General features: G+C 39.7%; 1 protein-coding gene and 1 long non-coding RNA gene across 4 annotated transcripts in view; one reads left to right on the top strand and one right to left on the bottom strand.

Annotated features, from left to right (window-relative positions):
• Positions 1-11,406, top strand: part of STAT4 (signal transducer and activator of transcription 4) — a 98,842-nt gene extending 87,436 nt beyond the window's left edge. For both annotated transcript variants that reach the window (XM_037162946.2, XM_037162947.2), the window contains 10 exons: positions 375-458; positions 1,971-2,069; positions 3,609-3,744; positions 5,666-5,715; positions 6,337-6,431; positions 6,733-6,869; positions 7,137-7,328; positions 9,708-9,774; positions 10,146-10,254; positions 11,157-11,406. In XM_037162946.2, the coding sequence (XP_037018841.1) occupies positions 375-458; positions 1,971-2,069; positions 3,609-3,744; positions 5,666-5,715; positions 6,337-6,431; positions 6,733-6,869; positions 7,137-7,328; positions 9,708-9,774; positions 10,146-10,254; positions 11,157-11,183 (996 nt within the window). In that variant the 3' untranslated portion in view covers positions 11,184-11,406. The remainder of the gene's footprint in view (positions 1-374; positions 459-1,970; positions 2,070-3,608; positions 3,745-5,665; positions 5,716-6,336; positions 6,432-6,732; positions 6,870-7,136; positions 7,329-9,707; positions 9,775-10,145; positions 10,255-11,156) is intronic.
• LOC128627392 (uncharacterized) overlaps positions 1-13,237 on the bottom strand; it is a 34,222-nt gene that overhangs the window by 11,201 nt on the left and 9,784 nt on the right. Inside the window, exon 4 of one of the 2 annotated variants that reach the window (XR_008391579.1) lies at positions 8,250-9,080. The exons of the other annotated variant lie outside the window; for it this stretch is intronic. This is a non-coding gene — a long non-coding RNA (uncharacterized LOC128627392). Of the gene's footprint in view, positions 1-8,249; positions 9,081-13,237 lie in introns of those variants that run through there. 2 annotated transcript variants of the gene reach the window in all.

Genomic DNA, 13,237 nt, shown 5'->3' with positions numbered 1-13,237 from the left:
TAGAGATCTATATATGTACATAGATATAGATATAGATATGGTTTTCTTTATTAATAGTTGGTAAGTCAAAAGGACTAATTTCCAAAAATTAAAAAAAAAACTATTTGTCTGAATTTCAACTGATGAAAATGTGCTAGAATTTTAAAAGTCAGAAATTATATAGTTTTGGAGACAAAATTATTGTGTTTTTGGAAATGAAGATTACCGAAACTCTCTATGTTCTAAATAACTTATAAAATATAAGAGGAAATGTTCCATCCTGAAGGACATTTGGGGGCAAATACTCTAAGAATGTGTTGATTTTTATAGAACCAGTCTTAATAATAGGTAACAAGTTTACATTTGTAAGATAAAAACTTATCTTTCTCCTTTAGGGCTGCCACATGGTGACAGAAGAGCTTCATTCCATAACGTTTGAAACACAGATCTGCCTCTATGGCCTCACAATAGATTTGGAGGTAGGTATTTTAAGAAACATCTACTATTTACTAATAACATTTTCAGGAATTGGTCAGCATTTGTAGATAAAACCTCAGTCTTTTCTAGGTTTCAGTACATCCCTGCTCATTATTTTTTCCTTAATTTAGAAAATCAACATGTCAAATATTTTCTGATTAGTCAACATAATACTTTTCTGGTTAAATATGAATGTTAAAATCTCATGGGCATTATCAAGTGTATATATATATATATATATATATATATATATATATAATAATTTGTTGGCCACATCGCATGTTTGTTTTGCGTTCTGGGATTTTTCTGAGTCATGGATGCTCAAAGCCTAAAGAGAAATAAGTATTCTTAAGCCATGTCACATAGTGATATATTTTAAAAAATTTAACTTGTACACAAAAATCCCTCTGAAATGTTTTTCTAATATAATCAGTAAAGATAAATGATAGGAACATCACAGTACATTGTTTGGATCCTTTTATAACATTCACCATTGAACTCAAAGAAGGAATAAAGAAACTTTGGGGAAATTGAACACAACCAATGGTGAGCTCCTTGAAGGCAGGACATCATCCCTCATTTGTCATTCTGTTACCAGTGACTAGCACAATGCCCGCTACACAGCGGTTGCTCAACATTTGTTGAATAAATGAATGTATAAGAACAATTTAACACACCCTGAGTATGACCCTGTTTGCATGATATGTATTATTTTAGAGTTCTACCTTTGCTTTTTATCTTAACAAATGTGAACATATTCATAAAATCTTCCATGGATTCCTTGCTCATCTTTTTTTCCTGAACATGTTTCCATGAGCTGTTAAGTTCCTCAACTGGTTATTCCATTGTCTACAGCTGTCTACCCTCTGTTGCTGGGGAGGAACTAATGAAAGTTGCTTAGTTTCCCAGGCTAGTCTGCAAAAGTCTGTTTATGCCAGAGGTTAAAGGTACAGTACCAAAACTATTCAGTTGAGTTCTACACCAACAGACCGGGCAGCACTGTCTCCCATAATGCTTTGTATCCCAATATTGCTTACCTCACCGTCTTCTACAATTAAAACTCCTATGTCTAGTAATTAGATATCAGATCATAATTTGAACATATTGATCCATTCCAGAGATAAATTTAAAGCTGGACTCTTTAATGTAACTTATTTAAAAAATAGTTGCTAAGTTAATACAAGCTCTAATTACTTGCATTTTAGGCAGTATGTCATATAAGAAAGTATAAATATTTACATGGTAACAGGGAAGATACTAGAAAAACTGACTGGCCAAGCACTTTCAAAAGGATTCCTGGTTGTATAGTTTCTTTTTCCCTTGTACCTTGACTCATACATGCTCAGAAAGTTTCAGTGCCTTCACAAGTCATTTTAGTGCCCAGGGCAGTGTAAACACCAGGACTGGAGGAATGGGATTGGCTTGAGATGGCCTTTTAGGGGAAAGGGTCAAGTTTAAAATTAATGTAAGATGCAACTACCTGTAATAACTATGCCCTTTTTGTTTTTAACCAGACCAGCTCATTACCTGTGGTGATGATTTCCAATGTCAGTCAGTTACCTAATGCTTGGGCATCCATCATTTGGTATAATGTGTCCACCAACGACTCCCAGGTAGAGTCTCCGTTCTTATTCTCCTCCTTTAATTCTATTTGATTTGCTTTGTCAACAAAATCTATCTGCATCAAAAGATTTTTTAATATATAACATTTATATATATAATCTTTTATAAAATATATGTGTGAATAAAAATTTTGCATGTCTTTTTCAGTTTTATTTCAGAACTACAATATATCTAGTTGTACAATTCCTCTCTCATGTCATATTTAAAGTTTTATGTTCAAATGTACTTGGACCCTGAGAAAGTTCGGGTTAGCAACAGTGACAGAGGGTCTGGTCAGCTCCCAAATATCTCCATCAGAGAGAGTTCTGGGGTCATCCTGTGGCTCTGCTATCTAGGCTGCGGGGAGACACCTTGCTCCAGAATTTGATCTCTGATTGTGGCATTTACCTCCTCAACTACTTCTGCCCATGCCCCCACACAGGCCTTTGCAGAGGGAGAGAAGTGGTTTCCAAATAACTATACATCAACTTTGCCCAACTACACTCTGATTGCACAAGTTTTTGAGTCGATTGTAAATTTGATCCCTTGAAGTTAGTTACTAATTTAATCCACTCTAGGCTCTAGGTGGGCTTTAATGCCATCTTGTGGTAATATGAGACATTGATCAAAAATTGGCCTCAAGTAACAAAGCAAGCAGAGAATATATGCCCTTCTTAAAAGCCAACCAGGGAAGGGTGTGGCAAAAAAGATGAGTAAGCGCTTCCCCCCCTCCCCTCTTACAAAACCTCAGTGTGTTGTCCTGGAAACCACCAAGGTCTAGAGAAAATAGGTCAGACGTAAATAACAAATTTCTTCTTAACTCAAAGCAAATATTGCTTCCAAAGGGAAGACTTCTTTTACTTGGTCCCAGTAGTAAGAACAGACATAATGAGTCAGCTCTAAGTGTTCTTTCCCTTTAATTGAATGTGCCTAATAAGGAAACAACGCAGAAAATGACTCAGCCATATGCCTTCTCACCTTCCTGTGCCTTGACATCTGACATTAACTGCAGAGGAAGGCTGTGCTGAAAAGCACTGTGTCTCGCTCCCTCCTAGCCTGCAGTGAGAAGAACAGAGTTCACTAGAGAAGTCACCTGGTCATTAAAGCCAAAAACAGCCATCATCCCTGAAATTAAATGTCATTCTCTATTAGGAGGTACATGTGTTCAGAGCTTTCCATTCAACTCCAGGATGTGGGGAGGAGATAGGATATATCTATCTGTTCTCCAGCCTAAAAGTGTTTTTGCTGCACTTAGCTTTCTTCAGTATTCTTCTTCTATTGGAAAGCCACCAAATCTGTTACACTAACCATCCCAGATTCTTCTCTGTTCGCAGATGAGAAATTTGGGGGTGCAAATCACATACAGTTCCTAAAACGTTGGTGCACAGCCTGCCTCCAGAGTCTGGCGTACAAACTAATCCCAGTTTCTCTTCTTTATTCTGTATTGTTAGTTTAGGTTGGCCTAAAGGGCTTAAATCAGGAATCCTATATATTGAATTACAGTGTGTTCGATGTGATTAATAAATATAATCATTACAACTCTATTTCAGAACTTGGTTTTCTTTAATAATCCTCCATCTGTCACTTTAAGTCAACTCCTGGAAGTAATGAGCTGGCAGTTTTCGTCATATGTGGGTCGTGGCCTTAACTCAGATCAACTCAATATGCTGGCAGAGAAGCTTACAGGTGAGAGCTGGTAGACACGGGGGACTTACCCCTGTTTTTTGGTACTGAAGCCTTTTAAAGAACCAGGGTGACATTACTACTACTAATAGTAACAATGATCATCACAATTTATTGAGTGACAAGCACAGGACTAAATACTATGTACTTTTTTTTTAAGTTCTTTAAGGCAGAGTAATGATTATCAAGGCAGAATAATCTATTTTATAAATGAGGATAGTGAAGTAACTTGCCATGGCTGCATGGCTAATTTACAGCAGTTAGGGCACAGGCTACGGCTAGGCCTGTCTCATTCTAAAGCCCCTTCCGTTTCATCTCACACTCGAGTCTCCGGGATGTTCTTATGCCATTTCCACGGAGCATAATGTGAAGTCTTAATGGTGCCTTGATTTTTCATACTAATATCATTATGGTCATTAACCAACTAGAAAATAGGTGATTCTAGGACCACAGAATTTAATAGAAATTAAAAACCACTAGGTAGCACTTTATATTATTGATATAATTCTTTATATCAAGAAAATTTCAGTTTTTCCCTGGCTGGTGTGGCTCAGTGGATTGAGTGCTGGCCTCTGAACCAGAGAGTCACCAGTTTGATTCCCAGTCAGGGCACATGCCTGGGTTGGGGGCCAGGTCCCCATTTGGGGGCATGTGAGAGGCAACCAATCGATGTCTCTCTCACACATGGATGTTTCTCTCCCTCTCCTTCTTCTTCCCTTTGCCTCTCTCTAATAATAAATAAAATACTTTTCAAAAAAGAAAGAAAATCCCAGTTTTGACATTTCTGAAATTTGCCAAACAGACCTATTGGTACTCCGTGTAGTAACTATGGCATGAAGCTTTCTCTAAAAGAAGTGGAAAAGATATGTATATTTTGACAAGTTTGGCATAAGCACATTTAGCACCAAAACCAAGTTAAACTTGGATTTATATATATTTTTAGCTAAAGTAGGGCCAAGGATGCATACAAACAGAGAAGCCAAAGAACTTACATGTACAACCCATGGACATGAGCTAAGGGTGGGGGAACTGGAGGGAAGGGGGTCCTGGGCGGAGGTGGGCAAAGGGGGAAACATTAGGACAACTGTAATACCATAATCAACAAAATATACTTTAAAAAAAGGAAAGAAAGAAAATGTGTATGATTTGGTTACATTTGACTCACTGGTGATGCTGGGTTGCCTCTCGTGACTATGATCAATCGGTATTTAAATAAATCAGGTCTTTAAGAATATTATAACATTTACTAATGTAAATATCCTTTTTGATCCTTATTTAATTCATAAACCACAGTAGTAGGAAATCAATAAATATTTGAGAGTGGGTGAATAAATCTTTTAAATATGTAGCATAGATAGCCACCATATACTTTCAGATGATTATCAATGTATTCCTATTAGCATACTTTTCTTAGAAAATTAGATAGAAACACTTGTATCCTTCTACCTCCCTGGATCAAAGCAATCAATGGCTCCTTATTGATTAATAAACCTCTGGTCCATTCTTTGCATGGTAAGTCAAGGCTCCGGGTAATCTGGCTTAGTCTTATACAAGTTGATTTTATGTTTATTCTCCAACCTTAGGCTGCTCCCACTGTCTTCTCTGTAAGCCATATTCATGTCCACTGTGTTTCATCCTATGTTATTCCTGCTCCTCCTTCTCCTCTGACAATTTATTTACTGCCCATTCATGGAGACTTGGGCCTAGACACCTAGCCTCTTCCTAAAGCTATCTTTAGCTCCTCCATGGAAAAGAATTCTCCCCTAGATCATAAATTTTATAAAATATTTTTGCTAGTATTAAATACATTGTAAACACATAGCAGGTGCATAAGAGATACTTGAAAGATGGGGGATCTACATTGAGCACCAAATTAAAGATTCTACTTCTTTAATAAAATTTTCATTCTTTTCTTTCATTTTAGTCCAATCTAGCTACAGTGATGGTCATCTCACCTGGTCCAAGTTCTGCAAGGTACAAACAAGGGAAGGGGGGATATCATTTATATGTTTTAAAAAAAACAGTGCTCCCTTTTTTCCTACCTGACAATTACACTGTTTTAATATCAACGGCAACATGTGTTTAATTTGGAAAGATATAGGAAATACATTATAAACAACCAGTTGGATATCAACATTTACAATTTTGGTTAGCTTTTTAATGTTACAATTAGGATTTTGTATATACCTTTTTCTACTTGTCTAAATATTTCTTTCAGATAAAAATTCTAAAATATTGTTGAGTAAAGAGTTAAAGGAATATTTAAAGCTTTTGATATACATTGGCTGATGGCCTCATAGAAAAATTTGTCTGGATTTATAGTCCTGACCAGAAATGAGAGGTCATATTCCTGCGTGTCCTCGCCAAAATTGGGTTTATCATTTTTCATAGTGTAGGTCAGTAAAGCTATAACGGTGGTCCTCTTTAAGTTGCCCTATCACGATCTGGATTTTGAGGATTTTCTGGCTAAGGTTATTTTGAAAAGAAATTCTAAAACATCTCAAAGAAAATCTTTCACTGAAAAAAGGAACTTGAATTATTATATCAACATTACTATTGAAATAATTATTGTGCTGTACTTGTTTATGCTAACAGGAACACTTACCTGGCAAATCATTTACCTTTTGGACCTGGCTTGAAGCAATATTAGATCTAATTAAGAAACACATTCTCCCCCTTTGGATTGATGGGTGAGTTACAGGTTATATTTTCCCTATCAGTTCATGAGGTTTTTATTTGTTTGCTTTTGGTTTTTTCCTTTCTTTTTACATGTTTAGTGTCACGTGGGGGTGGGGGGAGGAATAGTTGCAATTTCTTACATTCTACTTAGAATGCTGATATTTACTTTAATCTGTATACGAGTATTCCAGATATCATTAACTTTTGGTTACACTAAAAATAAATTTAGGCCTGTTTTCTGAAAATGCAAAATGCAAATGCAGTAAACTAAAGCACTTGATAAGATAAAACTGTCCATTGTTCCGTCTTCAGGTATGTCATGGGCTTTGTCAGCAAAGAGAAGGAAAGACTCTTGCTAAAGGATAAGATGCCCGGAACCTTTTTGTTAAGATTCAGTGAAAGCCACCTTGGAGGAATAACTTTCACCTGGGTGGACCACTCTGAAAACGGTACATGTTCATTATTGCTTATTCCTGCGACATTAGTATTGAGTTCGGTCACCAGTATTTCGGTTTTCAAAAGTGTATAGTGTGTACCACGAATTTCTCACTGCCTGTGTGGGTGTCCTCTATCACACAGCGATTGCTCCTGTCCAGTCGGCCCAGAAGGGCCGGCATCCTTTTATAACCAGAGACATGCAGATCACATGGGCAGGAAGAAAGGTCACGAAGAACGCCCGAGAGACCTGATAATTCCCTTGCTTTCTGTTTTGCCAGGAGAAGTAAGATTCCACTCTGTAGAACCCTATAATAAAGGCCGGCTGTCGGCTCTGCCATTCGCTGACATCCTTCGAGACTACAAGGTTATCATGGCTGAAAACATTCCCGAAAACCCTCTGAAGTACCTATATCCCGACATTCCCAAAGACAAAGCCTTCGGTAAACACTACAGCTCCCAGCCATACGAAGGTGAGGCTCTTTCTGTTTACTTTTCTTCTTGATATTTTGGAAAATGACCTTGTATTGGATAAAAGTAAACGAAGTTCCTTTTTTTATGTTTACTTTGATCATTACAAGATCCAAGGGTTATGTGGAGGTCAAAACCTTAATGAGGAAGTGGTATGTCAGCAGTTACTAAAAAGGGACTGCTAGGACTCTTCACCAGCTATAACTGTTACCTAAACAAAGTGAGGGTTCATCTGCCTGCTGTCACATAGGCAAATTCCAGAGGCAGAGGCTGGTGAGAAAGGAAGGAGGTTTTTATTCAAATGTAGCACAGTCTGGGAGAATGGCAGACTCTTGTGTCAGAGCCCATCCCCTCTGGGACCTGGAGGAAAACCTAGCCAACCGCAGCCAGACCAAAACCAAAGGCAGTGCCCAGAGTTCCTTCTCCCATCTAAAGTGCAGTCCTTGGGGAACTGCCGAGCAGTCGTCCAAAGAGCTCAGCTTTTCTCCTGGCCAGTGTCAGCCCTCGGACTCCCTCCAGGAACCTGCATATGGGGCTGGCGCTGCCATTAGCCATGTGGCTTTCAGGGTCAGAAGGTCCCACAAAGGCACTGGCCAGTATGGGTCTGACCTATACCTTTCTTCCCTTGGGATTATAGTAGCTTTAGGTGTGGGAGGGACCAGGTGCTTTCTCAGAAATCCTTAGTTAAGTTCCCAAACTTCTGAGTACTCTGGGAGGGCCCATCCTCCCTACACCCACCCCCCCCATCCCACTACCCCCTTCTTTCCCTTGGCTAGACTGACAGGTTTCTCTGGTCCTGTACCTCCCCCCTGCTGCCACTCTGACCTCTATGACACATGTGCCGCTTTCCCTTGGTCCCACCTTCAATCAGGTACCCGCAGAGACCCGCGGAGTGGGTAAGAGGGGTTTTCCCCTTATCCAGTTATCTTGCTAGCCTGGCCTGTGCCTACTGCCATACTGCCTCCTGCTGCCATCTTGCCCTGGGGTGAGAGATCTGTTACCAAGAGGAGGATGCTCTGCACCAGGGGTAGAGCTTTGCAAGCCACCGGCTTGGTTACAGGGACACCGCAGACCCGCCTGCTGCCTCAGGAAGTTCTGCTTCAGAACTTCCTCCAGAGGCCCTAACTGTTTCCTGGCCTCCACTTGTTCCCCACAGTCTGGCCAGGTTATTAACTTCCCCATGGCCGTGGGAGCCTCTCATAGCCACTTGTAGAGTTTTGGTTTTCTCCTTCCTTTTATGGAACCACAGACCTCACTTTGTGACTGGGGAGAAGAGAAGAAAGAGAAGGTAATGATTAGAAAGTCATTAAAAGTTAAGCAAGTCTGGTTTTTTGCAAACGAAGCCCAGGGTTTATAAGCTTTACGTATATATTTGTTACCCCACGGTAGTCTCCCAACTCGGTATTGTTTGTTCGTCCCGGAGGAAACCAGGGCGCCAGTGGGGCATCTCCCGCCTCCTGGGCTACCAACTACAAGTGCTGACCTGCCTGCCTTTCCTGGTTAGATGCTCACGGCCTAAAATAACACCGGGCAAAAAAGAGCATTTGATAAATATTGGCCGACTACAGGAAAGAACATTTATGAAATTATCTACATAATTGTAATATAAGTTCACCATTCTGTTTCTTTAATGGAAGTATAAAAAAATCCATTGGAATGTTCATTAATGGCAACCAAATCTATGAGCACTGTCTTGTGGAATACACCACAGCTGTCACTCACAGAGGACTGTCACCGTCTTGGGACTTCATCCCCTTTGAAACAAACAGAAAACAACATAAAGCAACAACATCAAAGCCTAAGTGTCTTTACCTGTGATCATGTGAAACAGCAAATGTCAATGAAACAAATGACAGCTGGAAAACTTTGGTTCGCATTACAGTAGGATCAAGCACAAGTTCAACATAGTATACGAGAGAAATTGGGGAGTGTTTCCAAGGGGAAGCTGGCACATTACTGTGATTTTTGAAGCACTGATGTCTATGCTTCAAAACCTTGTCTATTTATATGATTATTATTGGTATCAGTTTTAATGAAAAGTTCTGAATCACTACAAACACCCTAACCCATAAATAAATCAGTCCTCACGATCAGACTTAAATGTAACATAGAAGCCAGATATATAGTTGATTCCCAATTTTTCTCCTGTATTCTAGAGACATTAATATGTGAAGTCAGACTGGGCCCACTAACAGATGTGTTTTTCTCTTCTTGCACATTTTATGCTTATCTAAAATATGCAACTAAAATATTTTGTGAATCACTAAGCTATTGTATTATCTCCCTTCTTTTTAACATGACTTACATCTTTCTAGACTTTTTTCTAATTTTATCAATAACACTGATAATACCGTTCCCAACATTGTGCCTTTCCTTTTCAGTTTCAAGACCAACAGAAAGGGGAGACAAAGGTTATGTTCCTTCAGTTTTTATCCCCATCTCAACAATGTAAGTAATCTCAGTCACATGTAAAACGTATATGATTGAATTCCTCCAAAAAGAAAAGCTTTTCTACAGGAAACATAAGGGTACAGCAGAATAGATCTCACTAAGAATAAAGCATTTTAATTCTCAATATCCCATTTTCTTTAATACATAAAGCTAGTCTTCAAGACACACCATAGTCTGTCATGACTGGAATTACAAAGCTGCCCTTGTATATGCCATACATTTCATAGTAGGCTGAATGCTGGGATAGCAAATGATGAGTTAGGCATCTCACTGTGACAAATAGATAAAGTTCCAGAACTGAGTTTCTGACAGCATGAGCTATGGTTTTTTTTAATCCTGTTCGATATTTACCTTGTTATTTCTTTAAGCCGAAACGATTCAGCTGAGCCACAGTCTCCATCAGACCTTCTTCCCATGTCTCCGAGTGTATATGCAGTGCTGAGAGAAAACCTGAGCCCCACAACGATTGAAACTGCAGTATGTTCCCTTTCTTTTCCATGGCTGGTCAAGGGCATCGCTAAATGAGCAAGGGTGGTATGCGAACCAAAGGGGCTGAAGTTCTGTAAGGTCCTGTGTGTTGCTGATACAATCCACACTGAAAGTCGACACCTTCCGTTCGTTACTTGAACTGCTTTAAATTCTTTCCATCACAAGCCCCCACAGGGCAAACTATTCCTGCACCCTATTCAAATACACTTCATCCCTTGCCCACCACTCTCTTCAATATTAGCAGACAACACATATTAGTCACTATTTATAAGCCTAGTTTAATATTTATTTTAGCAGTTTAAGCACAGCACATTTCAATTTTTTAATTAATTGTTGCTTGCATTGTTCCTCCCAGGAGACTATTCGAGTATGAGTAACAATCAACAACGGTATAATAATACTCTTCTGAGAACAGAGTCATAATTGTAAATGCAATAATGAGATTTAGGAAGCATTCTATCTGCTCATACCCAATACTGTAAAGCAGTTCAAACCACCAATTTACACAAGGATGAACATACATTAGAATTCAGAATAACAGACTCTTGGAGGTACTCTGTGCCCCAAGAGATTTCTGACTCTAAATAAAGTGGGTTTCATTCCCTTTCTTGAAGACTTCTAGGGGTGAAAAATCCATATTCCAAATCATTTAATTATGAGAGAACCTGTGCTACATTTTGCATCCGTTTCCTCTTACATTTTTGGTGGGATGAATAGGTCTTCTTAAAACAGTTTTCATCTACTTAAAAGGTACCTTTTGAACACATAGTAGTTAATTGGTAGAATGATTGTGGAGTATTTAGTTGACATAAGGATGTTTACATAAGAAATGGTCATTTATTTGCAAAACAGTAGTTTCCTCAAAGGTCATTTTTGTTTTTCACCTTTAGATGAAGTCTCCATATTCTGCTGAATAACAGGATAAAATCTTGACAATCAAAAGAAGGAAGCGAATGAAAAAGTGTAAAGACCGATCTTTGCCAAAAATCACATCCTACTCCTTCAGCTTTGTAAATACGGAAGCAGCTGACATCTGAAGGTCTCCTCGCCCTGGCACGCCACCCCCACCAGGGAGCGCTGTGACTGAAATGCTAAAAACCAAAGCTTCAGATAAACTTGCCAGATAAGACACTTTTAAAAACCAAGGGTTAATATACTATTAACTAAAGACTCATTTGTATTTGTTTCATTTCTGACTTTGTTTACGGTTTTGGCTCTAGAAGATTTAAATGTTAAGATTTCAGAATAGATCAAGAATAATAAAGTCACACTACGGTACTCAAAAACCGATAGGAAGGCCTGAGGGAAAAGCCAAATAAACCAGTGTCCCGAGTTCCAGCAGGTAAGTCATCACACTAGACACACATGGAGTTAATAATGGGGCATTAATAGCAAAAGTGCCTGGGGTGTCCAGGGGTGAATTATGAGGCCTCTCGATTGCCACACCAACATGATCCCAATTTGGGGGTTTCAAAGCTGCTGATATCACTGCCAGGGATACCTCCTAAGAGAGGGAGGGACCCAGAGTCCTTCCCGGTGGTTATCCAGGGAACCAATACTGTGGGCCAGACTGGATGTTTAGTGGTAACATTGCCCAATTAGTGCCCTGAGGAATAGTGTGGGATCTCCCAGTGCCAGGATTTGGGGGGCTCCCCATGTCTGCCAGGCCTTAGGGAAAGGGCCGAGCCAGGCGATATTCATGCATCTACCGTGACTGACTGCAGGAAAGTGCTGAGGCTGGTAGCCAAGGTGGACCCTGACTGCAGTCAGAGGTGACGGTCCCCTCTGGAGGGCTCCTCTCTAACTTCTTCCACGCACTTCCGGTCCCCCAGGCAAGACAAACAGGAAGAGGCTAATGTTTGATTAAAAAAGAGTTCCAGGCCCTGGCTGTTGTAGCTCAGTGGATTGAGCGAGGGCCTGCGAATCAAAGGATCGCGGTTCGATTCCCAGTCAGGGCACATTCCTGGGTTGCAAGTCGGTTACCTGCAGGCCAATTCCCAGCAGGGAATGCACAAAAGGCAACCATACATCGATGTTTCTCTCCCTCTCTCTCTCCTTCCCTTCCCCTCTAAAGATAAATAAATAAAATCTTTAAAAAAAAAAAAAAGAGTTCCAAAAAAAAAAAAGATTTAACATAATCTACCTTCCTAATAGGAGATTCTGTCCCACCAATCTTCTCCTCTATACCCCAAAATATTTTTTTTCTGTCTACAAGGAGCAAATAAGCAGCATTTAATGAAACATAAGGTATCTTTTCAACATATTAATTGCATTTTCACTTTTCCTCTCACCCATTCTATACTAATCATAGATGTCCATTTTGCCAATCCCTTTTCAAATTTTTTTTTTAATGTAAAGAATTGCTTTGGCCAATTTTACTAAATATTGGTGCCTCCATCTGGAATAAATGCTGAAGAAAGACAGCTGCCAGTAGAGTTCCTCAAAGTCTTAATTTAGCAAGGAACCCCCCCTGCCCTGCAAAAGTCATAAACAAGAATGTAAGTCCACAACCCCAAGGGGCTTTTCTTCACCTCACATGGTTTGGGGTCCCCTGTGATGGGAGGAACGGAATTGGGAGACAGACCATCCCACCACTGTGCTCTACCAGCAGATAACAGTGGTCCAGACTTAGTAAACTGGCCTCTGTGTTCCCACTCCAATTTCTAACACAGTCTGTTTTCAAACGGACCACAAGCATTGGTTGATTTGACTGATTGCATTTTACAATGTCTGGCTTATTGAAATATAACTGAGAGAGTACAATGCACCCTTTTCTGACAAACCCATAGTCGTGTAACCACCACTGTGAGAGCTAGAGCATGTCAGCCAGAGTCCTCCCAAAGAGGACACTATAAAAACTTGACCAGAAGGATGTTCTCTGCAAGACTCTTCCAGTGAATACAACAAACAATTCCCTGTGGCTTCCTATGTAGACAGAGGGCCCTTAGTAAGGGAACTGGATCATTTCGCT

This window comes from Artibeus jamaicensis, unplaced genomic scaffold (genome assembly GCF_021234435.1).
Source record: "Artibeus jamaicensis isolate MK-2021 breed Jamaican fruit bat unplaced genomic scaffold, CSHL_Jam_final contig_391, whole genome shotgun sequence".
Classification (NCBI taxonomy): Eukaryota; Metazoa; Chordata; class Mammalia; order Chiroptera; family Phyllostomidae; genus Artibeus; species Artibeus jamaicensis.
The sequence above is the reverse complement of the archived record's forward strand: the minus strand, read 5'-3'. Positions and strand labels throughout refer to the sequence as shown.